This window comes from Streptopelia decaocto (assembly GCF_964273445.1).
Source record: "Streptopelia decaocto genome assembly, chromosome: 15".
Lineage (NCBI taxonomy): Eukaryota > Metazoa > Chordata > Aves > Columbiformes > Columbidae > Streptopelia > Streptopelia decaocto.
Genome location: NC_138670.1, coordinates 12,812,712 through 12,836,627, shown reverse-complemented (window position 1 = coordinate 12,836,627; position 23,916 = coordinate 12,812,712). Strand labels below are relative to the sequence as shown.

At 48.7% G+C, this 23,916-nt stretch overlaps 1 protein-coding gene across 6 annotated transcripts in view; it reads right to left on the bottom strand.

Moving 5' to 3' along the window:
• Positions 1 to 1,749: 1,749 nt before the first annotated feature.
• MTMR3 (myotubularin related protein 3) overlaps positions 1,750 to 23,916 on the bottom strand; it is an 80,632-nt gene continuing 58,465 nt past the window's right edge. For 3 of the 6 annotated variants that reach the window (XM_082066134.1, XM_082066135.1, XM_082066136.1), the window contains 12 exons: positions 22,854 to 23,059; positions 22,131 to 22,262; positions 20,336 to 20,447; positions 18,443 to 18,638; positions 16,751 to 16,936; positions 15,248 to 15,418; positions 13,155 to 13,300; positions 10,840 to 12,238; positions 8,620 to 8,730; positions 8,045 to 8,133; positions 6,651 to 6,677; positions 1,750 to 4,059 (listed from right to left, as the gene is read on the bottom strand). In XM_082066134.1, coding sequence (XP_081922260.1) covers positions 3,888 to 4,059; positions 6,651 to 6,677; positions 8,045 to 8,133; positions 8,620 to 8,730; positions 10,840 to 12,238; positions 13,155 to 13,300; positions 15,248 to 15,418; positions 16,751 to 16,936; positions 18,443 to 18,638; positions 20,336 to 20,447; positions 22,131 to 22,262; positions 22,854 to 23,059 — 2,947 coding nt within the window. In that variant the 3' untranslated portion in view covers positions 1,750 to 3,887. The remainder of the gene's footprint in view (positions 4,060 to 6,650; positions 6,678 to 8,044; positions 8,134 to 8,619; positions 8,731 to 10,839; positions 12,239 to 13,154; positions 13,301 to 15,247; positions 15,419 to 16,750; positions 16,937 to 18,442; positions 18,639 to 20,335; positions 20,448 to 22,130; positions 22,263 to 22,853; positions 23,060 to 23,916) is intronic. The other 3 variants (XM_082066137.1, XM_082066138.1, XM_082066139.1) reach the window with 3 other exon arrangements.

The following is a 23,916-nucleotide window of genomic DNA, read 5'->3' as shown; positions in this document are numbered from 1 at the left end:
CTGACACTCCCCCTTTCCAGATTGATCCCCAGGAATGAGTCCCCCCTCAGTGTCCTCTTGTCCAGCTCCAGAGCCCCAGCTCCCTCAGCCTTTCCTCACACGGGAGATGCTCCACTCCCTGCAGCATCTTGGTGGCTGCGCTGGACTCTCTGCAGCAGTTCCCTGTCCTGCTGGAACTGAGGGGCCACAACTGGACACAAGATTCCAGCTGTGGTCTCCCCAGGGCAGAGCAGAGGGGCAGGAGAACCTCTCTGACCTACTGACCACCCCCTTCTAACCCACCCCAGGTACCATTGGCTTCCTGGCCACAAGGGCCCAGTGCTGGCTCATGGTCACCCTGCTGTCCCCAGGACCCCCAGGTCCCTTTCCCTTACGCTGCTCTCTAATAGGTCATTCCCCAACTTATACTGGAACCTGGGGCTGTTCCTGCCCATGTGTCAGACTCTACACTTGCCTTTGTTCTATTTCATTGGCCATGTGCAATGCTCCCATTAAGCCACACAAACCGCCTCCATGTAAGAAGGTGGTTTTATGTGTGTAAGGCAGCGCTGGCGCTGCAAACCAGGACGGCAGCGCCGCTCTGCCCTCAGGCCCACAGCAGTTTGAGCTGCTACAGGAGAGGGAAGGCGGTTCATTCGGAAGAACCCATCACCGGGAAAGGAGCTCCCACCCCACGCGCGCTGTGGGCTGCTCTGCCCCGATGTGAGACCGTCACCCATGGGGGAAGGTGAGAAGATCTCGGCTCCCACCAGCGAGGGGCCCTGGGGGGCTTCGCTCAGTGTTTCTGAAGCAGCGACCCCCCGAGCAGCGCGGTGTCCGGGCTGTACCCTCAGCAGGTGACGGCTGCAGCCCCTCAAAGTCACACAATCAGACTGTGGGGTATAACTGAAAACCTGCTGTTCCTTTGCATGTTCTTAATAGTGACAAATATTATATATGCTTTTCTTTATTCTTGAAGCTGTAAACACCACCCACCAGCTGTGATCTCAGCTCTGCCCAGACTCTGCGCTTCTATTTGTTAGAATAAATACCATGAGATCATAAAGCAATTTCAGACAATGTCTAGTGATTAGTACAGGCCTGTCCCAAAATAACTCCCAGTTGCTCAAGGAGCTGTTCGGTCTCCCTGAGAACTCAGGGAAAATCCTCTCTCTCAATTTCAAATATGTCAGAAAAGAAGCAACTGATTGAATACGAGCGTATGTGACGGGAGCACACGCAGCCAAGGGGCTGAAACGGGAAAAAGGAGAAGAATCAGACCCTGGTGCAGGACAAACAGCAGCTGAGCTTCCCACCCTCTGGGAGAAGATTAAAAGATGTTAAACTGGAGCGAGTTGGGTTTGTTCTCAAAGGGCCGCGGCTCCGCCACCAGCATTTCAATAAGGCAGAAGGTGCCAAGGAGAGGCGAGCGCTGCGGAGGGGAAGGGCCGGCCTGGGCCACCCCCACATCTGGGCCACCCCCACATCTGGGCCAACCCCACATCTGGGCCAACCTCACCTAACCATGCAGGTTGCACTGATGGGACACGTGGTTTGTGTCTCCTCTGCCTCCCTGGGACTCTTGCACCAGCAAAACTGCGCTTAACGGGTTTTCTTCTAAGTTTAGGAGCAACAGATTGTTCCTTGCAAAGACACAGTGAGGGGCCGCGCTTCTCAAAGGCCTCGGTGCTTCTGCTGAACCTCCAATTTATCCCCTACGAAGGACGGGGAGAAGGAAAATAAAAAATGAGAAAGTGTGTTAGCAAATGCTCCCATGCAAAAGTCTAAACTTTATTCACTTTTATTTATATATTTAACAATTCTAAAGTATTTACTTCTCGCTTTGACAAAAATGAAAAATATAGGAGCACTTTACTCTCTTTAGGAGAGACGGGTTATATACACAGCTATGGAGAGATACTGGTTCCTCCTTTACATACAAAGAAAAATAATATTAATAAAAAAGTGCTTCATCGATCAAAAAAAGACTAAGAGCTGCAAGCATTTATTCACACTGTACATCACAGACCCCAAAACCCGTATCGTAACCTCTTGGCACCTGTCACTAGGAACTGCAGAATCTTAGACTTATTTTTGACTATTTGCACCACAAACCCCGCGGTCCGTGCGTGGAACCGCCCCCCGTCAGCCCCCATCGCCCCCGGACCCTCCTGCTCCCGCCGCCCCTCCGACACCGACAGCAGCACCCGCAGCTCCGGCCGCTCGCTCGCTGCTCCGCGATAGGAACAAACGCTTCTGGACACAACCCGGCGCACACCCGGCTCTCTCTTCACTTCTCCCTCCTGATGGTTTGAGAGCATTTCCAGACCCACAAGCAGGGGAGGCCCCGAGATGCGTCCCCAGAGCCCCTTCCCATAGGACAGGGGCTGTTCCGTTCCTCCCGGACGTTCCGTTTTGTCTTGTGACTCTTCGGCGGCGTAATGATCCTCGCAAAGGGTGCAGTAACTTCCAAGTCAAAAATAAAACACCTTGACGTTTCCCCGTCAGACCTAATAAATATTTGGAGATGGTTTTCTCTGTGTGATAGTCGCTTTGGATGATGCGATGGGACATTCCGAGGAAGGGCAGTGCTCCTTTCCCAAGGTTTCTTAGATTGTGAGCTTTTGGATCTGGAGGTCTCCGATTCTCCAGCAGGATTGTTGGGAATATCACACGAGAAGCTGGAACGTTGTCTGGTAACACGCTGCGACACAGGATCTCCGTTTCCTCCTCGCCAACTTGCGCTAAGCAGGCTCTATCCAAAAGGGGCCCAGTACCTAACACTCATTTAAAAACATATTCAAGAGATTCACACTTTAATGAGGTGACTTGAAAAGCGACTCAGGTTGGGGCAGGGGGAAGAAGGGGAATCCACGATGTATTTCAGGTCTCTATTAAATCCTCAGGTTGGTTTTTCCTATGTAGAGAATCTTGAATAGAGACTGAAAAAGGAGGAGCCGCCCCGGGAGCGACGGGCACCAGCGCACTCCCCGCACCCGACCCGGCCCCAGCGCCTCACGGCCGCTCGCTCGGTGCTTTGGACAGTCTGTTTGTACGGACCACGACAAGCGCACTGCTCCAAAAGTAGCTTTGCATCCAGCAAACCCCCCTGCAGATGGCGCACAGACAGAAGTCAGATGTCTTCTACTTTCCCACTCGGTTTTAAATAATGAATTGTGTGCACAGAACTTCAGAGGGAGGCGCCAGCGTGACACCCACCTGGGCTCGGCCGCCTGTTCCGTCCCCTCGCGCCACCAGGCGCTCCTCTTCCGCAGCCAGCACCGTCCCCACTCATCCCCGTGTCCCCGCTGCAACCGGCCCCCTCGCTGGCGTCTGTGGGGTTCGGAACCCGCCATCGATTCCCCGTCAGGCAGCCGGGGTAACTAAGCCCACTCTAAGAACAGAGAGGCAGAGTGCTCTTTTGGGAAGGAGATTCCCATTTCTTCTAGCAGCAACAGGTTCCCAAACAGCAGTTTCTTGTTGGGAAGGAGTGATTGAAAGCACTAGCACTGACGCTAAAGGATTCACGCTTCGCACGCGGGCTGGACTGCCTCCCCTCTCCTTTCCTCCGCAGCGGTCTGTCTGCAACAGTTCAGCAGTGGGACAGAAATACAAGAGGGAATCTGGCTCTGGCGCCAGCTCCCTGCCCACCTCTACAATCTTCCAGCAAACAAACATATATATATATTATTATATATATACACACACGCGCGCAGACACATACACACAGATAGGACAGAAAGGAAACGGGGAATAGCTGGAAAAGGAGAATCCCACAATCCAGCGGTACGTCCTGGAGCTCTGTGTTTCGCGCCCCGACTTCCAAAGCGCGCGGCCCCCGCGTCCTCCCGGCCCCCGAGACCCCGCGTGTCCCTCGGCAGGAGCCGCGGCTGCTCCCCGCTGCGCCTTCAGTTGGAGGTGGCAGTGATGGGCTTCTCCAGTTCGAGGTCAAGGCTGGAGCCGCTGGGGTGCAAGCTGCTGTAGCACGACTTGCACACTCTGCTGGGTTCAAAGAGCTGCTGGCTGGGAACGGGCACCTTCTGGTTACAGCAGCTGGAGCAGAAGACGTTGCCACAATTCCTTGCATCAGGAACAGGGGAGAAATGGAGAGATTAGAAACAGTTTGGCAAAGTTATCTTAAGATCTAAAATGACACTAGTGACAGTGTTGGGAGGGGATGGCAGTGGCTCCTCCCCAGCGCCGGGATGGGCGCAGAGACAGCACTGGGCCCTGTGCTGCTCCAGCTGCAGACGCCAGCGCAGAGCAGCCTGCAGTTCACAATTACAGCTCGTTCAACATTTCCAACGAGCAGCGACAGCTCTTCTGTGCAACCGTTCTCGTGTCAGACAGGAGGGAACGGGCGCCTCCAGGAGCCAGGGCTGACCTCGGTGCTCATCACCGTCACTGCTATCGCAGGGCACAACCACAGCCACCGAGGCCCTTCCTCCGTGAGGACGTGGGAGTTGTGCTCACACTGCTCATCGGCCACGTGTTAGAACAATACTGCACTGTGGGAGGAGACAGGAGCCTCCACTCCTTAGAATCATAGTATCATTTTGGTTGGAAAAGCCCCTCAAGATCAAGTCCAACCGTTCCCCACCCCTGGTACTGCCCCACGTCCTGAGAACCTCATGTCCGTCTGTCCAACCCTCCAGGGATGGTGACTCCAGCACTGCCCTGGGCAGCCTGTTCCAATGCCCACAGCCCTTTGGGAAGAAATTGTTCCCAGATCCAACCTCAACCTCCCCTGGCACAACTTGAGGCCGTTTCCTCTGCTCCTGGCGCTTGTTCCTGGGGAGCAGAGCCCGACCCCCCTGGCTCCAAGCTCCTTCCAGGCAGTTCAGAGATCAGAAGGTCTCCCCTCAGCTCCTGTTCTCCAGCTGAACCCCCAGGTCCCTCAGCCGCTCCCATCACACTTGTGCTCCAGCCCCTCAGCAGCTCATCCTCTCCTCTGCTCTCTCTAGTACCTCAATATCCTTCACTCTTCTAAAACTGGTCGCTGGTAAGTCCTAGCACAAAGACATTTTCTTCTGTTTCTTTCAAGCGCACTGCTGGGACATTTAAGCACGGGACAGATGACAGAAATTAAACCCAGTTCTGGCTGATGCAATCCTCCCGCTGCCCAGCAGTCCCGGCTTCTGCGTGAAGCAACCGGCACCAACAAGGGTTATGCAAAGCCAGAGCTGGGCCAGCATCTCACGCTCAGGAACAACAGAGCGCTGCGTGGCGACAGCTCCCCCGCGATGCTGGTGGTGTCAGCTGGCGCAGGCGCCTCGCAGGAGGCAGAGAGAGAATTTCAATCTGGGAAATAATTACCTTATTTTCCTGCGGCTCCTCCCCCAAACCTGCTGCTGCTCCAGTTTCCCTGCGCACCCTGTCCTCCAACCTCATCCCTTTTCACCTGGAGCTCAGAACAGCACTCCAGGGGATCTGAATTTTGCAAGTTTACCTCCACGCCTGATGCCCTTTTGATTAACTCTTTGGCATCGGGATTTGGCATCATTATTTTGCGCTAAAAAAGATTTGCTGCTGCCAAGAGATCGACGGCGAATTCTGCCGACACCCAGCAGCTTTCATTAATCCTTCAAGTGTCAAGAGGCGAGATTTCCAGATGCCGGTCGCTGATGGGGAAGGCGTCGGCAGCGAAATCCCATTTCTCACTTCAATGGGCTCATTTTCTCCGCTCTGCACGGCTCCTGGTCTCGAAGGGGTAAGTGGAGTGCCAGGAGCTGACAGCACGTGTCTGGAGTCTTCTTAAAGACCCTGTTAGAAATTACTCGCCGAACAAGCAGCCCCAGGAGGCGTGACACAGAAACCCTGCGGAAAGGCTCTGCTGCTCTAAGGAGATCAGCCAGCAGAAGCGCTGCGGGTGGACGAGGTCAAAAAAGAACCCGAGGGATTAAGACAAGGATCTGTTTGTTGCAGCTCACCAGCTTCCAGACATATGCTGGGGTTTGTTGTTTTATCCTTCTGCGATAGATAATAGCGTTCTGTGCCTGTTCTCCCTCGAGTTATTAAAGCTCTGAACAACTCACTCTTTCTATCGGGGTGGTCCTCTGCTTCGCTCAATAGATTAATAAGAGATGTCAAAAAACACGCTGGAAAAGCGGTCTTGCCCCTCCGAGGGTGACTTAAAATCACGGTACCGACACCTCTTCTTCCCCAGCCACAGCTGTTCACCCATTTGTTGTGACGCTAACCCTCTACACCAGCTCTGCACGACCCGTTACTGCCACAGTATTTTAAGTTCCTCTAAAAGAAGTGGCAGGTTTTTGTCAACACGCTGCACAGCAATATTAGAATTGTTTGATAACAATCCCAAAAATAAAGCAAAAAAGAATCAAAAATAAAAGCAGAACGACCAAACTGGAAGGACATTCTCTCCTCGGTTAGAAGTGAAGCATTCGCTGTTACTCAAACACACGAATTACTGACTGTGAGTGTTAGTGTGATCCACACCCCGGCTTAAGCTACCAAAGCCAAGTCCTAAACGTGGAGAGTGGTCTGCTCATCCGGATCTAAACATACGACACATCGTGCTCGCCACCCCCAACTTATCACTAGTGATTTCCAGGCAAGTGAGAAACAAAGAGGGGGAAGAGAGCGAGTTAGTGTGGAGAAGTTACCGGGACAGACGGACAGACAGCAGAGGGGCTGTTGGAAATGCTCACCAGATCTGCTCAACACCTTCAGCGGCCCTGCAAGGAGGGGAGAAAGAGCTCAGCAGGGAATGAGCAAAAGAAGCAAATAGTGGCAATGAAGGAAGCCAGTATTTTTATTTTTACGCTGCTCAAGGCCTTACAGTGTGCGGGTTTCACCTCGTTTTCACTCTCAGGTGAGATGTTGAGCAGGCTGCCCCTGATCACTGGGGTTTTGAAACTGTGTTTTACGGAAATACCCAGTTTTTGTGTTGGTTCCACCACCAGACGTGCTGTGGACAGCCTGCTCAACCCAGGTGAGACCTGACGAATAAACAAAGGATAATAAAGGGTATTTTGCTATCAGACTTGGAAGGCTGAGTCAGTGTGAGCTCCTGGCGGTGTTGGGGTGTCCTGCACCCCCCACGCAGCTCTGCAGAGCACAGAGCGCGGGTGTCACACGCTGGTCAGTGTGACCGCGCTGATACCACAGAGAAGGACAAAGGAAAAGAGCATTTTAACTTAGAAAGCCCTTCAGATGTGCACAACTGTGTGCTTAGTAATTATATTTTTCATCTGAAGGCTTTGCACAAACACGGTGGACAGGAAACAAAATCAAAGACATCCCAGTTCTGCTCATTCTTCCTGGGTTTGTTTATCAAGAAGATTAAATGGGGCAAAATAGAAAATGGACACAAACCAAGCAAGATGTTTATAATTGCCTGCAACTTCTATAAACAATGAAGCATCAAAATGTGATAACTGCCATGTATTTAAATGATGATTCTTATGGTTTTCTCATGTCCAGAAACAAGGAATAGGAATTTATTTGAAACAGAACTTAGAAATCTGATATTCTCTGTCTGTACTGAGACTGTGATGGAATCAAAAGGCCCCTGTTGCCCGCGCTGTCTGATGCAGCCTGGGCTGCCAAGATGTCTGGCAAAGAATAATCCAGAAAACCTCAATTTCACATAGATGTCCTCATCAGAATCTCTCATTAGAGAGTGATTGAGTGAAAAGGGAAGAAAGGTTAGAAAAGGAAAGGAGCAGGTTTACAACCAGAAACGGGAAGAAGGTGCTATTCGTACATTTGCAGTATTGAAATACTGAATGCTAAGATGCCAAACTAGTATTTTTTATTATTTACACCCTCTTAAAAAGCTAAACAGCCAGCTGCCTGCAAATGCAGCTTGGGGGAAAAAGGCAGGATCTGTCTGGACTGGAGCAGATACCAAATCTGGCTTTTCAAACAGACCCTGCACGAGCTGGAAGTGAACAGGAGAAACTTCTGTCCTTCCAAAGCAGCTCTGTGCACTCAGCAGCGTCCCCAGCCCCGCTCGGTCTGACACCCACCTTGAGGAGGGAACAGCATGGCAAAAGGAAGCCCTTTTTTGGTTGGAAAGGGAAGGAGCGGCCCTGGTTACCTGCAGTGGTGCTTCCTGCTGGCCAGCCAGAAGGCGCTGTCGCAGCCGTAGCAGTGCGCGGCCAGGTGGTCGGGGAGCCATCGCGTCACCTGGGGGAAACAGAACCCCAAACGGAGCCATTTAGCAATTAGCGGAAACAAACCCATCTCGTTTGCGCTCACAAACTCGAAGCAAAGCAGCACGAGTGAAGCGCTCACTCTAAGAGCACAAATTCAATCAAAGACAGAGACCTTTCCTTTGAGAGGAGATGCAACAAGCTCCCCTCAGACAGAAATTAAGTCATAAAATCCAATTCTGTGTTTCTTTTCCACACTTTAAAAGTATCCAGGGCAGGAATAGTCACCAAGCAGGTGTCCACCTAAAGCTCCTACAGCTCCCCAGACCTTCCCCAGCTTCTCTGAGTGGCACAGCGAGCAGAGGGCTCATAGGCACAGGTACCGATTTTAAAGCACGAGAGAAAACGCAAGGAAGAGAATTCCCAAGAAGCAGCAGCCGCCCAAAGGCTGGGGGACGATTTGAAGGAGGAAATTCCCGTCCTCCCAGGAGAATGAGTGCGACAGGGATTTAGTCTGTACCTCTGTGTCCTGTTTGTCCACCTGCTCCCAGCTGGCTTCAGAGAAAATCTCTGTGCTGCAGCGAGACAAGCAGTTCTGATCCAGATTGCTTTCCGAGTCGGGTATAGACGTCTGTTGGCAAACAAACACAGCTGAACAGAGCCGTCCCGTGGCCCTACCTCCACCCGAGCCAAAACCGGACGGTCATGGGGAGAAAAGGGTCCCTCCTGCTGACAAAGAGCAGGTTGTGCCTGCGCTGGGAAGGCAAAAAAGCCCAGTGACTCACCCACGTGGCAGCGAAGGCAAAAGCACCTTCATGAAGGGGACTAGAAACGCCACATGAAGCAGTTTGTGCAGTGGCGAATTGCAAACAAAAACCAAACCCACGACGCCAACAGGTCGGCTTTTGACGCTGCGATGGGAGGATGATGTGAGGCAGAATGGATTGAAACATCTGGGGTTTGTTGTGTTGGCAATGCTGTGGGATTGACCAAAAAAGCTGCGCTTGGTGGCTCATGGTCGCATTTCCAAGGTTGTTTCATTTCCACAACTAAGACCAGCGATACATTTTGTCGGCAAAAATTCCAGAAAATACAAGGCAAATCACACATGGAAACCTCCCAGTTTGAGCCGTATATATTCCATTTATATAGTTTTTTGGGAATAATGCTTCCGTAGTACAGTGTAGGCAGGCAAGAGTTGTATTTTAACTGACTTAAAACTCAGCCAGCCCTTAAAATACATGAAAAATAGCAAGAAATCCTGGGTTAACGGCCTTTTGTGCCTGAGGAATGGGCACCTCTGGAGCTCCAGAAGAAACTCCGCTTCTCCTGAGCCAAGGCACAAATAGAAGGCAGCGACCAGAGCCCTTAAAATGGTGAATTTTGTCGAGAACAGTGTGATACGCAGTTTGTGAAGGCCCTTAAGACCCAGAAGTATAATAATTAAGCCAAAGCACTGATTTCTTTCAAGGAATCCCAGCTTTTTCCAGCAGCAAACGACTCCCCAGAGGGAGCACTTGGTGCTGTTATCGCCAATTTAAATAGCCAAGAAACTGAGTATTTTTTTGCAACAAATGTACCTGGGACTATCCAGCACCTCTGCCACTTCTACACAATAGGAAATTAAACAAACTGAAGTTGGAAAGCCCTACTCTTTAAGGGTTGTGCATCTCCTCCCCTTCCCGTCCTTCTCCTCCTCCCCTGCCTGTTGCCCCAAGAACCTCTCCCCTCTTAATTTCTTTTATTTAACTGATACAGAGTCTTAGAAACCCCAAGTTTTGCAGAAACCCCCAGAGCCGTTTGTTCTCTGCATCAGTGTCGCATTCAAGCAATAAGGCCAGCGAATGTATTTCTTTTGGCTTTTTCTTATTAATCAAGACAGGAGAAGAAATTAGGCAAAAAAACAGGTGGGGGAGAAGCAACTTAAAAACCCACCCAAGATGTACAGAGATGTATAGGAACCCTACTGGATAGTGAGATCTGCAACTTGGAATTACACTTATTTCTGATTTTAAAATGTCTTTTGCAACCACAACTACATGGATCATTTAATCGCTACAGAAATTAGCGTCCTGCATTTCAATCACGCCTCAAGCTTAAGTCTCTACTTTTATGACTTTGAACGCTTTCAAGTAAAAGCCAAATGGTTTAAAAGCTCTCTTACAATTATTATTTGTTGAGAAAAAACCCTCACTGACATAGGGCTGTCACAAAAGCTCTTAATTTGTTCCAGTTAACGAGCCTTGAGCGGGACAGCCCTCTGACAGAGGGTTTGAGCTACCAGAGCAGCCACTGCTGCATCTTTCTCACCCCCAGCAAAGCCCCATGAGCTCCTATTCTCCTGTCCCAGCAAATGAAACATGCACAGCCCTGGAAAAATATCTTTGTCTGTATATGAAAGTAACAGGAAGACAAACAGGTTTTGGAATAAGGTCAATGTGCTTGTCTAAGTACGTCCAGGTATGCGCACGTATGCTGTGAAACACCCGTCCTGAAATGAACCTTTGCTTTATTCATGGTCAAACTGGAATACAGTGAAATATTAGTCACCACTAATTGCTATCTGCTGCGCACTCAGTTGTCTGCCCTCTTCAGAATGACCCTGAGAGTTTTCTAAAAGCCTGCAGGCCAAAACCATCCCTACCTGACCCATGAACCGAGAGCTGACAATATGTCATGATCCAAACCTGACTAACTAACCCACGGTTTCCAGCAGCGGCCCAGTTACCATTTCACTCACCACTTCGTCTCCGTAGTCGCCGTTGAGCCGGAAGGAGCTGTTCAGGAACTGGCTCTCCAACCGGCTCTTCAGCTCTTGCACTTGCTTCTTCAAGGTTTCCACTTCTTGCTGATGGCCAGTTTCTATCTGGCGCAGGCGTTGCTGGATGACGTCGGTGTAGACGGGCATCCCGTCATCATCCAGGTGGCTCCTGGCGGGCTGGTCGGGGCTGCTGGCCGCCTGCTGCTTCCCGAGGTGGCTAAACATCCATTTTTGGTGCAAGTTCCTCAGGTGAAGCTGCGCGGAGCTGCAGCTGGCCGTGGACACCTGCCGGCTCAGAGAGGCTTTGATCCTCCCATCCTCTCCGTTCACACAGTGTCCGTTTGTCACGTGGTATTTCTGAGCGATACTAAACCCCGCGTGCTTCTCCGTCATCTTGTTCTCAGGCTCCAGCTCGCCGTTACACACAATCTCGTCTTTACATTCAGCGAAAGGCAAGGCACAAGGGGAAGGCATCGGGATGTGTGTGTTGCCGCTACCAGAAGTCCTATGTACTTTTGTTCCCAGTTTTTGAAGTTCTAGCACGCTCTCCCCCTCCGGCCTGTTTTCAACAGTTCGCGGAAGATCGTCAGCACTGTTGTCGATTGGGTGAGGTCTGTGGCAAGCAGCCCTGGGCAGGAGCTCTTGCTTTGCTTCATTCTCTGTTAAGGTTTCCGTAGAACTTTCAATGTTGGATGTTTTTGACTCGTGCGGGATTGTAAGAGGTAACGGAAGGCTGCTATCGTACAGGTTCTCTTCTTCTCCTTCCAGTTTGCCAACACCTTCTTCCTCCGGATTCTTCTGAGCGTCTCTATTTACAAAGCCCTCCCCAGGTACAGTCTGTAGCCTTCTCACCTGAGGCAACTTCTGGAGAGCACTGCTGAGCTCAGAATGCTCATCCTCTTGTCCTTTCAGCTCAGAAAGACCTTGGGACACTGGATGCGGATTGTTCATGAGAATACCTGGATCCACCTCGGCCTTTCCACAAAAGTCACCGCCAAACCCATGGAGATTTTCAGTTCTCTTCTCCCTCTCCAGGGCCATCTCCTCCCCTTTCCCTACTGTCTCCAGGCTACCCCTTAAATGCTCCTCCGGACCAACATCATCTTTAGTGGCCTCTTGCAAAATGTTCTCCATCTGTCCCTCCGCCACACCGGCTGCAACAGAGAGTTCGGCTCCCAGCGGAGCGCGGCCCTGCTTGCTCGGGCCGTCCCCGTCAAAGGGATCGTCCCCCGCGTTGCCGAGGCTGCTCAGCTCCAGGGACCGGCGGTGCTCCTGCCACTTCTCGTTGATGCTGGGGTCGCTGCTGCGCCGGTTGGTTGTAGGCACACTGCTGTCACAGGCCGTCGTCAGGTTGTCAAACGATCGTGTTTTTGGTAACCTGGAAAGGTACAAAAAATCAGAATCCAAAGTCAGGCAACTTTATTTTTTTAAAACATTTATCTACTATGGTTTAAAAACTCCCCCCACAATTAGGGCAGTAACAATCTGCTAACTAATGGACTTCTGTGAAGTGTTATCTAGGAGCACATTTTGACCATCTGTAGCTTCAGTACTTTCTTTGTTTGCCATCAGGAAAATATGTTCGTTCAGACTTCAAGCATTCCCAGAATAATCCCTTTACCACAAAGCACAAATGTTTAGAGTCTGGTCACACCTCCACGTTAACATGTGCTCAGAATCATTGTACAAAAAAAGCAAAGAAATAGTTATGCAACACAGAAAAATAACTGCAATTCAAGACAAGCAAACAAAAGCTGATATAGAATTATTGAATGTCCTGAGTTGGAAGGACCCACAAGGATCAGAGTCCAACTCCTGTCCCCGCACAGGACACACTGTCTGTCTGAGGGTGTTGTCCAGTCTCTTAGAATCCACCACCCAGGATTTCTCATGCCTGACTATCATGCTTCTCACTGCCATCAAGAAGGAAATAGGTGGAGAAAGCCATTTCATTATGGTTAGTTTATCTCTACAGGCAGGATGCTCCTGAGAACAGAGGAGAAAGCGTGCTCCATTTCAGCAGTGGTCTGATAAAATCTCTGTCACCCGCTATGCAATACCCAGAGCTTAATTCTATTTGCTAATCTCTCTGTTTTGCTATCGCCCCTGAAATGTAAACAGCTTTCAAAAATGAAAAAACAACATGCTGCTTTTGGGTTGGTCAGTCAAACAGCCCCACCAATCAGCTTGTGAAAGATACCCCCCTCCCACCACAAGTATCATCCTCTTTATATCCCCCAATATTCTCAGTTGATCTTACTTTACAGGGTGGGGTTTCTGGGCTCTAGGCTCACCTGCCCAGAGGCTGATCTTCAGGGCTAGAGCCGGGCGCAGGGTACGGGGCGCAGGTGTCGTCGGCGGGCGTGGAGGGGGACGAGCACGGCAGGTACACGGCGCTCCAGAGCATCAGGTTCCGCACATGGCACACGGGATACAGCACCTGAGAGGGGAGAGCATGCGAGGTTCAGAAACAACCAACCGCTCGCTCGCAGGGTGCAGAGAGGTGTTCAAATCTGATCAGGGTAGTTTATTATTCAGGTTTGCAGCTGGGAGGCTTTGCTGGATCTCTAGGTAACTCTGAAGGCTTTAATAGCTGCGCTTGGATATATAATTATGTTTTCTTTGAGAGAAGGAGGCTGAGGCGTAACAATAGTGGCTTTCAGCTCCTCATGAATGACTTACTGCAATGTGCTCTGTGGGAACCTACACCTTAATAACGCTGCTGAGCAACTGAACCCGCTGCAGAATCCAGCGGCCCATTGTTAGCACAGAGATTTCCTCGTACTTTGTGTTACACATGAGAGCTGAACTAATAACCTCCTTGTACAGGCTCCGGTTCAAAGCTAAGCCCGTCTTTAATGAAAGCACTCAGATGTTAAAAATTAAGTACACGCAGAAATACTTTGCTGAAGAGGCAGCCTGCTCTTAAAAGGGATTCCTGGCTCGTGGAACACGCTTTCTATTTCAGTTTAAAAGCGCTTTGATAAATTCCACTGTTTTCCCAGGCAACTTTCTCGTGGCCAAGCAGGCAAGGGCAGGGAGCAGCAGGATTCGCGGGCACTGGGCGGAGGGTGGGCTGGGCTCACATTGGTGGGTGATGCTCCTAAACAACTACGGTTTTACAACAGATGCGGCTACATCACAGAGGCACCTTTTAAACACCAAAGCCAAACCACAGAAAGATGAATACAAGACAAGAAATGAGCAAAACTCCCTCATATGGATGAATTATCCTAATTAGTTCAGCACTAGTGTAGCATTTGCTGACAACAGAGGCCAAGTCACTGAGATGGCATCTGCCCAGCGGGACACAGGACATGAGGGCAGCCCGAGGCCGGACCAGCCCGCTCGCAAAGCGTTCTCTAAGCTCCTCCTGAGCAAGGAAAACTTGAATTTTGAAGTCCTCACAAGCTGTATTTATCTGCAGTGTCTCCTGTCACATCCGCTCTTACGATGACAATGTCAGGTTGCAAAGGGCTCTCTCTGCTGTCGCCCATTGCGATAACCAACGGGATCTGTGCGTGGTCGGAGCGCAGGCTGCGCGCCCCGTGTCCCAGGGAGGGTCAGCCATGGAGGGCTGCTCTGAATGGAAAATTAATCCTTTTATCCCAAACGTAGCTACAAACTCTCTCCTTCTAAGCCAGGTTTTCATTTTACTCTCAGGAACAATTAAAAGCCACATCTCTCGTACGCAAAATCATCGCATAGTCCTTACAATTAGGTTTATGGTCTCTGATACTTTTATAAACATAAAGGGTGTAAATATTTGTAGAAGTCTTTGCTGTCCTGATCATGATGACTTTTGCTGACTGTTCATATGTCCACCACACTGTGTCCCTCAATGCCTGACGTGCCCTCTTCTCAAATACACAGAGACATGACTAAGTCCCTTCCAGTGAGCTACGACGGAAAAGCCAAACCGAAAATGTGAAAGTATTAAGAGAAACAAAGACAGACTAAATAATCGGCGTTACTTTTTCTGTTTAGAATTAAGATGAATATAGGCAACATGTCTAATTTGTGCACAATTTTATGATGCTCCTCTCAAAAGGTCTATTTGTCAAACACCAGAATATTTTCCGTTACAAAAAAGAAAGCAAAATATTTAGTTACGCATTTCCAGCGGAGAGAAGTTTCTGAGGTTGCATTTGACATTCCTCAAATACCAGCAAACGTAATGCGAGACCTGAAAAGTCCGACTGAGGAGTGTTCAAAGGCAAACATGGACAAGAAGAGCTGAGCTCGCTTTTCTGGCAACGCCGACCTCTGCACTGTTTGCATGATGACATTAAGATGTCCTGAGGCTACAAGCCTGGGTGTTTCTTAAGGTACGTGCTTTTGAGAATGTTATACCTGGAACCCTACGGGACTCTGTGTGGATACGTACGGATTCGGACTGCGAGGAGTAGAGCAGGTTTTTGAAGGCTTTGTTTGCTGCCCGCAGCAAAGACCAGACAGAGCAGGTCCGTTCCTGAGTGTGTTTTTCTCCTCTCTCTTTCGCATTGTTGCACAGGAATGTACCAAAGAGGCAAGAGTAGGTGTGCTGCACCAATTTGACCTGCACAGACCGATACAAATATCATCATGTGGCAGAAGACATCAACTTAGTGTGAGAATCAACATTCAGGCTTAAGAAGCACCAGATCTTTCCTCTGCAGGGCAACCCACCCCCCCTTTCCTAAAGCCTGATCCAGAAATACACCTGGCGTTTTTTGCATAGCTCCTCATAAACTAATTGCAAAAGAATTCAAGCACACCAGAGTCCTTTAAAACCATAACCAAAAAAATTCAGGACAAAATAGAAAATATAAAGGCAAAATATTTGTTCACAATCACGTATAAAAGCCTTGCTGGTGGAAACTCACAGCCTTGCAGGATAGGCAAAGAAGAGAATCAGGACACCTGTTACAAAACATTAATGCAGCACAGAAAGGCAAAGAATAGTGAGGAGAAAAGTTAATTTGTGTATGTTGGTACAAATGCACACAGCACACCCATCCTGGTCATTATTCACTCCATGCTGTGGTGCCAGGTTGACAAAACAGCTCAAGATGAACTTGAAGCATTTAAATGACTTTCATGAGGTTAGTCAATCATTTAAATTAAGACAAGTGTTTCAACACTCTAATAAATAAAGGGGTTTACTGTAAAAAGGCCAGAACACTCAGGGTATGTTCGCACACGGCCCCTGCAGATGAGCGGTGAGCTGTGGAGCCGCTCACAACGTTCCGGATCTCATTTCACAACCCAGCTAAGCCGGGACTGTACACAGACTCAGTTACATGGCTGAGCTGGCAGGTGGTAATTCAAGTCAATTGCAATCACAGGAATATGCTTGAAATCTATGAGTGGATCAGACACTTTTAATTCTTCAGATTACGGGTCCTGTGGTCAGTGAGTGCCACTTTCCCAGAGACCTGCTGCCCCGAGGACTGACTGAGAGCATTCGAGGCAGATTTCTAACAGGAGAGCTGTCCACAAAGAAAACAAACACAGCTCGTCTATCCTACACGTTTTCAGCAGAAAAACTGAATGGAAAGGAGGATCAAACTATCACTTTTATCATGCTGATTTGATGTATTATACCAGAGTTACTTCAGCATCTCTGAAGTGAGACTATTAAATTTATATAATCTATTTCTTTAAAGTTTAAAAAAAGTCTTCAAGGGTCTCTCTCTGGTTTTAAGAGCGAACAGAGCTCATGTCCCACGAAGTACACAAGTACTTTTGTCCACTGTGTCTGGGCAGTTTCCTGTTTCTTTTATCAGGTTGCAGGTTATCACAGACAGGTGGGAAAATCAGACACCCCTTGGGGCTCTACGGGGTGTTAGTACTGGGTACCGGTTTAGCAGCGCTCTATAAAACAGCAATCTCTCAAGCCACAACTCACAAGGAATGCTTCGTTAAACTCGAAAGAGCAAGGGAACTGCCTCTGGAGCTGATGGACGCAGTCCAGCCACTGTAAAAACACCGGGCAGCGCTCATTTAGGTCATCCGAGTTCTCACCATGGCCACAGCGATCTGCAAACTTGTGGCCAAAATCCAGCCACTCCGTCTCCACTAGCACCTGGAAACCCTGCAGAAATGCAAAAAGGACAGATGAAAAGTTCCTGTTGTGCTTTGGTTCCGTTTTCTAAGATAGTCCGAGACTCACGGGAATCACCTTATTACTGTGTCCTCACTCACTCCCATTTCCCTTCAGCACTGGCCCTGTTACTTTTCTTTCCCGCTTTACCCAACGCCTCTGCATTCTGAAATGCTGCACCATGAAATCAGGACAGAGATGAATTCCCAAGTCCACACAAACAGGAGAGGGAATAAGGCAGCTTAAGTCCTCAGAAGGGAAGATCCTGATACGAGACCTCTCTCGGCCAGGCAGGGGCGAGCAGAAATTCAAATCAATCAAAACCCTCTGGATCACGGTAACCAACACTCGGGCAGGAGGGGAAATTTCAAATCTCCCCCTTGAAAAATCAGATTTTTTTGTCATACAAGAAAAGAATTCATCTACAAAAGGACATCCATGCTCAGGGCACCTGTTGGCCCATGTAACACAGTCACAAGACTGGTTAAAGGTCGAGTTGCGAGATTTGTTATGCAAATGAAAAGGGCAAAGAACATTCCAAAACAGAGCCCAGCTGAGCACCTCATCTTCCAGGACCTAAAACCTGCCACAGGTTAAGAAGGGTTCATTCTCAGTGGAATGAAAAATTGTGCAGCGTGCTTAGTGAGTCAATGGCTGTAATTAGAGCAAAAATAATAGCGGGGAACTGAAAAGCTTGATACGTGGCAATGCTGAAGATTCATTTTCCTAAACACTTCTGATCCTGGTATAGACAATTTATGGTTTCCTCTGATGAGGTGGTGACAAGAAGGAAGGTCAAGGGTGTGTACAAAACCAATGACAACACTTTCCAGAGGGACCAGGAGGAGCTTCTGTGCCAAGGACATCCTGGTGGATGCCCCATGTGAAAAAGTGGGGCACAATTTCATCCAAAAGGTTTCAACTTCTGGTCCTCATATGTCTGAGGTTTTAAGCAGCAGTTTATAGCACAGTGTTCAGACACGTGTTTCTGTTCTAGACAACAAAGGCATCTGGCATGTTGGCCGGCAGATGGAATCCAGCCATCGCATATCGCACGACGCTGAACAGTGATGGGGAAAAAAATCAGGCTGAAAAACCAAGAAAAATATAACGGACAGAAGACGAGGAAAATGTGAAACTGGAAAAACACGCAGCTGGGAAATCTAGAGAAGAGAAACGCTTTGTATCAATAGCTGGCTGAGAAACTGCAATGCTGTAATGGAACTGCAATATGTGGCACTTGGTGCTACACATTCCTGAGCTAAACAGGGGGAAGCACAGACCGTGACTGTGCAGATACAGCAGAGAGGGAAAATATAATCTGTTCTTGAATTATAGACTATCTTTACACCTCTAAGTAACTGTATCTACTGTTGGTAAACTCCCACCAGCATGAGTGCTTTAGCTAGTGGATAAACCTGGAACAATTTATAGACAGACTGCCTCAGGAAAGGACCCAAACTCCGTAAGTACCTGCTAAAGGGCTGGTTTACAAACCTCTGTGGTCCTGTAGTACGGGTCGAGCAGCAGTTTGGCCAGCGCCACGATCTGGGGGGTTCGGTCCCAGCCGTCCGAGCAGTGCACCAAGACCGGGCGCTGGTCTCGGTCCACGGCGTGAACGACGAGTAGCGCAGACTTCAGAAGCACAGATAAGTGCTGCAGCCATTTGGTACTTTCCAGAGCTGACAACCAACTAGAGGAAAACAAGGGAAGAGAGTTTTTGCGCTTTTAAAATGCTTTCGCATTTGGATCTTCAAATTTATCACGTCAAAGCTCCTATTTTAATAAGCTGTGAATGTCATTCTTGAATATTTTTTATTTATGTCTTACTAACGCTTTCTCAGGTTTGTAAGGAACAAGCCATGCAGTCCAGCTGAGGAACAGCCAGCCTGCAGTATGTGCTTTGCAAGAAGCTTAAATAATGTTGTGCCAGATAAGAGTATCACACGTCACCAGCAACGAACAACGTAAACGCTGCTGGGTGATTGGAACCTCCCGCAGCCTCTGCCGTGTCCCTTCCCCGAGCTGAGGGCTCCACCACCCAGCACTCCCAGCACCACTGCGCTGGTTCCACAGAATCCCAGAATGTCAGGGGTTGGAAGGGACCTGGAAAGCTCATCCAGTGCAATCCCCCCATGGAGCAGGAACACCCAGATGAGGTTACACAGGAAGGTGTCCAGGCGGGTTGGAATGTCTGCACAGAAGGAGACTCCACAACCCCCCTGGGCAGCCTGGGCCAGGCTCTGCCACCCTCACCACGAACAAGTTTCTTCTCAAATTTAAGTGGGACCTCCTGTGTTCCAGTTTGCACCCATTGCCCCTTGTCCTGTCACTGGTTATCACCGAGAAGAACCTGGCTCCATCCTCCTGACACTCCCCCTTTCCATCTTGATCCCCAGGAATGAGTCACCCCTCAGTCTCCTCTTGTCCAGCTCCAGAGCCCCAGCTCCCTCAGCCTTTCCTCACACGGGAGATGCTCCACTCCCTTCAGCATCTTGGTGGCTGCGCTGGACTCTCTGCAGCAGTTCCCTGTCCTGCTGGAACTGAGGGGTCACAACTGGACACAAGATTCCAGGTGTGGTCTCCCCAGGGCAGAGCAGAGGGGCAGGAGAACCTCTCTGACCTACTGACCACCCCCTTCTAACCCACCCCAGGTACCATTGGCTTCCTGGCCACAAGGGCACAGTGTTTGGGATTCTGCTGTCCACCCTGACCACCCTGTGCTTCTGTGGACGGGCGGAACTTGAGCTGCCTTGAAATCTCCTGTATCTCAGCTATTCCCAGGCTCTACAAAGTGTGCTGGCAGCAGCTAAAGAATCTTGACCCTGCAAAGGTCTAGATTTCCAGTTTATTAAGGGTGGCCAGTCTGGGTCTATTCTGCAACCATGAAAAGCTTTAAAACAGGGGAGTGGTCGCGGAAACGTGACCAGTGCAACAAGAGTGTCAGAGTGAGGCTCCCGCAATGCTGGGCATTTGTTATCCCAGAGCGTCGAGGGGCTATGAAATACGGCTCCTGAAATGACACTAGAGATGTGTGAAGTGCATGGAACACCACCAGAAGGGAGGGAGAGCCAAGCTGTGAAGATTAAAGAACCAGGAGCAGCAGGTAAGCCTAAGTGCTAGCGCTTAGAAGCCTACCTGAAAGTAGTAACGTTCTAGTATCAGTACTCAAGGCTACGTTATAATCTCAGATCTGATTTTCTAGGTTCACTTCAATGATAGAATGACTGCCTTTGGCTCAATTCCGTGGTTAGATATAGCTTAGAGTTATTACACAGGGAAGTCACCAAGGGAAAAACACACTGAATTTCAGTCTACAAATCAGCAGCGTAAGAATGCAGTTGCAGAGACATGTAAACAAAGGTACAACCCCACCAAACATTCACTTACTTTCCTGGATCCGGCATTTGTGTGCAGAGCAAACGCAGCGACTGGAAGCTCTTGCGGATGGAATGGATGTTTGCCATCCCCATGAACACTACTTCACAGTTCGGGTAATATTCTGTAGGGAAATAGCAAGCAAGAGGGAAGAAACTAAAAACTACGCTAAGTTTCATTTCTAAAAGGAGCTTTTTCATCGAAACAAACGGCTGCTTCTTTGGACGGATGAAATAATGTGTTTATGAATATTCCGGGACTTGGGGTTCGGCCGGTATTGCAGACATTGCAACACAGCAAAACAGAAAAGAGTCAGCAAAGCGGTCATGTGTTTATTTTCAATATTTCGCTTGACATTACAAAAAGCAAGAGTACAAACCGATGGGAATAGTGATATTAGTGTGCTTGTAGTGTGCTTGAGGTTATGGAATGTTTTTTAAATGAGTGAGAAACATCATAAAAGACAGGGAGCGCCTAAGGTGCAGAAGAATACTAATTCAATAGGCTTTCCTAGATTTAGTTTCCTCTGTCCTGATGCTTCTGTCTGTGCAAAATAGTGTCATGACAGCTAAAATGAGCTTTTCTACAGGAAAAAAACTATCAGGATTCAGAATATGGAACAGAAGGTTGGCACTAGAAAATGCAGGAGTCTCTTAAACGAGGGGGTTTTGTATTATTTGATTTCTTAACTGTTTATCAGCCCAAGTTCTGGCCCAAACCACAACACCCAGACTACGCAGCTCCGGTCAGAAGCGACTGACAACATCAGAGAATTGAAGTTTTTTTTGTCTCTTTCCTGAATTACGTTATATATAAAATAAAGCACAACACAGGTATTTTATTACGGAGAGAATGAAGCGAACTTGGCAATACCTGGAGAAAACTTATCAGCAAAATGAAGCACTTAGCGCAGCTCAAATTTATGGAAGGTGACCAGCTGTTCGGAAATCCTCTATAAAGAATTCAAGAACCAATATACAGGAAGACAAGCAAACCTTCTGTATACTTGGCTTTTTTGTTTTTGAATTTTCCCCTCTGATGATGAGTTATTTAGTAGTTTTGAGGTCTAAAATGGAAAATTCTTACTGGTGGTTACGTATCAAATGCAGCTATTGCAGCAAAGACCAAAACAAGAATATATGGTCAAAATATCTATAGTTCTGTCTGGAATTTTTTCCTAGACTCTCCACCCACCGATTTTTAACAGGCTGCATTCACATCCAACAGTGACCATAACATAATAACTGGTTTATAATACCAACAATTTCCAAGTGCCAAAAACCATAGACGGTGATGACTGCAAACGCATTACAAACGCAAGATGAATCATGATTTCAGTTGCTTTGGGTTACGATACAAATGCTGAAAAATGTTTTGGCTTTAGGAAAATTGCTGAAAAGTTGTATTCTGCACAACCATTCTAGAATATTATTATACTCTAGAGTTAGTGGATTTTTACGAGTTGAGGTTTTTTTTCAGCCATTAGCACACTGGACACCTTTATTTCACTCTGGTTAATATATTTGACTCAGCAGGGAAAGGCAGCGTATTCCACCCAGTTCAGCTTTTACTGCACACTGTTACCAGCTGGTTTTATGCTCTGAGAAAGAGACTTAACGAAGAGCTAAACCTGCCCTTTTGAAAGCTGTGTGATAGCTGCAACGATGTGGAACTTTGCTGGATAAACAGCATTTGCATCCATGCAGTCTGTTAAATATGTGCTGGTGAAGTATGTATATCAGCGTAACTATATTTGAGCAAATCCTTTAGATTAAATGAATGGAAAACTGCGAAGCAACGCACTTACCTGGGCACTCGCAGCCTCCCCCTTTGGCTCTGTTGGCCACAGCCGCTGCGTACGATCGTGCGTCCAAGATCAAAAGCTTCTGGGGCTGTATGGCCAAACTCTCTGCTCCCGAAGCATTAGAGATTGAGGAGTCTGGGGAAGAGAAGATGCAACTCACAGAATCCCAGAATGTCAGGGGTTGGAGGGCCCTGGAAAGCTCACCCAGTGCAATCCCCCCATGGAGCAGGAACACCCAGATGAGGTTACACAGGAAGGCGTCCAGGCGGGTTGGAATGTCTGCACAGAAGGAGACTCCACAACCTCCCTGGGCAGCCTGGGCCAGGCTCTGCCACCCTCACCCCCAACAAGTTTCTTCTCATATTCAAGTGGAACCTCTTGTGTTCCAGTTTGCACCCATTGCCCCTTGTCCTGTCACTGGTTGTCACCCAGAAGAGCCTGGCTCCATCCTCCTGACACTCCCCCTTTCCATATTGATCCCCATGAATGCGTCCCCCCTCAGTCTCCTCTTGTCCAGCTCCAGAGCCCCAGCTCCCTCAGCCTTTCCTCATAAGAGAGATGATCATAATAAAAGGATTCTCCTGACATTGCTTACAACAGTGATTGCGTATCACGCATAGAGAAACAGAACACCTGATTAAACGCAAAGGGTTGAATCGCTACAGTACATGGAAGAGATAAAGCTTTATATAAAGCTCTGCCCTTTACAAAAAGGAACAAACTTACCAAATTCCACATCAGAGAGGTCCCCTCCATTGGTGAAATCTCTGGAACAATTTCCATTCAGGAGTTTGTTGCTGTTGGACCTCGAATCGGAGGCACAGGCTTTGGCGACAGACTGGACAAGGTGCTCGTCATCGGCGTTCCGCCAGCCCCACCAGCTGACCTCGGGCTGGCCGCAGCGGGAGATCACCGCCCCATTGCTCTGGTGCCTGCAACAGCAAAGAGGAAAAAGAACAGCAGTGCATAACTTGAAGAATCAGGATGGAAAACAGAGGGCATGAACAATTCAGCGGTGCACTCCAGTTCTTTGATCCGTGCGGGGACGTCTGGGGCGTTCAGCAGGTTCAACCAGGGCTTGAGTGACAACGTGTTCCACGTGCTGCCCATGAAAACGCTGACTGACCAAAAGGAGAAAGTCAAAGCTGGGGTCAGTAAGGGAAAACAAAGCATTTTCTTGCTCAGTATTGTTGCCTGTCGACCAGTGAAAGCTCAGGAACGTTCTAGAGCAGCAGATGAGGCACTAAAGACGTATTTGACAGCACTGAGTAGGCAGGTCCACTCCTGGGATACCAGCGTGAACTGGAAAGTTCCATTTAACTCATGCTAATTTTCCAGTGAGAAGATAGGAGTAAAATCATAGATTCATTTTTTGATAAGATTTTTTAAAAATCAAAACATTTAATTAATTAAATGTCACAATTTTGGTACGAAATACTGGCAGAATTTGGCACCTCTTCTGCCTGATGATAACGGTAACGCAGAATCTCACTCATGTCCATCACAGAAGGTGGTACCCACACACTGCAGAACCACATTAAGAAGCCAGTCTATTTTAGGTGTTGTTTCACCAGCTAAAAGGAAAGGAGCCTTTTGCATCTCAGGACACTACACGTGCGGTTTTACTCATTCGGAAGTTTGGTATTGGTGTCTGCTGGAAAGGAGCAGCTCTGCCATCCCCTTTTCAGCTCCTTCTCATCCGTCTCTGTCCTTCCCCGGGTTGTGTTTCATCAGAGAGCTGATGAAGAGCCACAGCAGCTCTGACGAGAAGCACCAGTGTGGTGCCAGG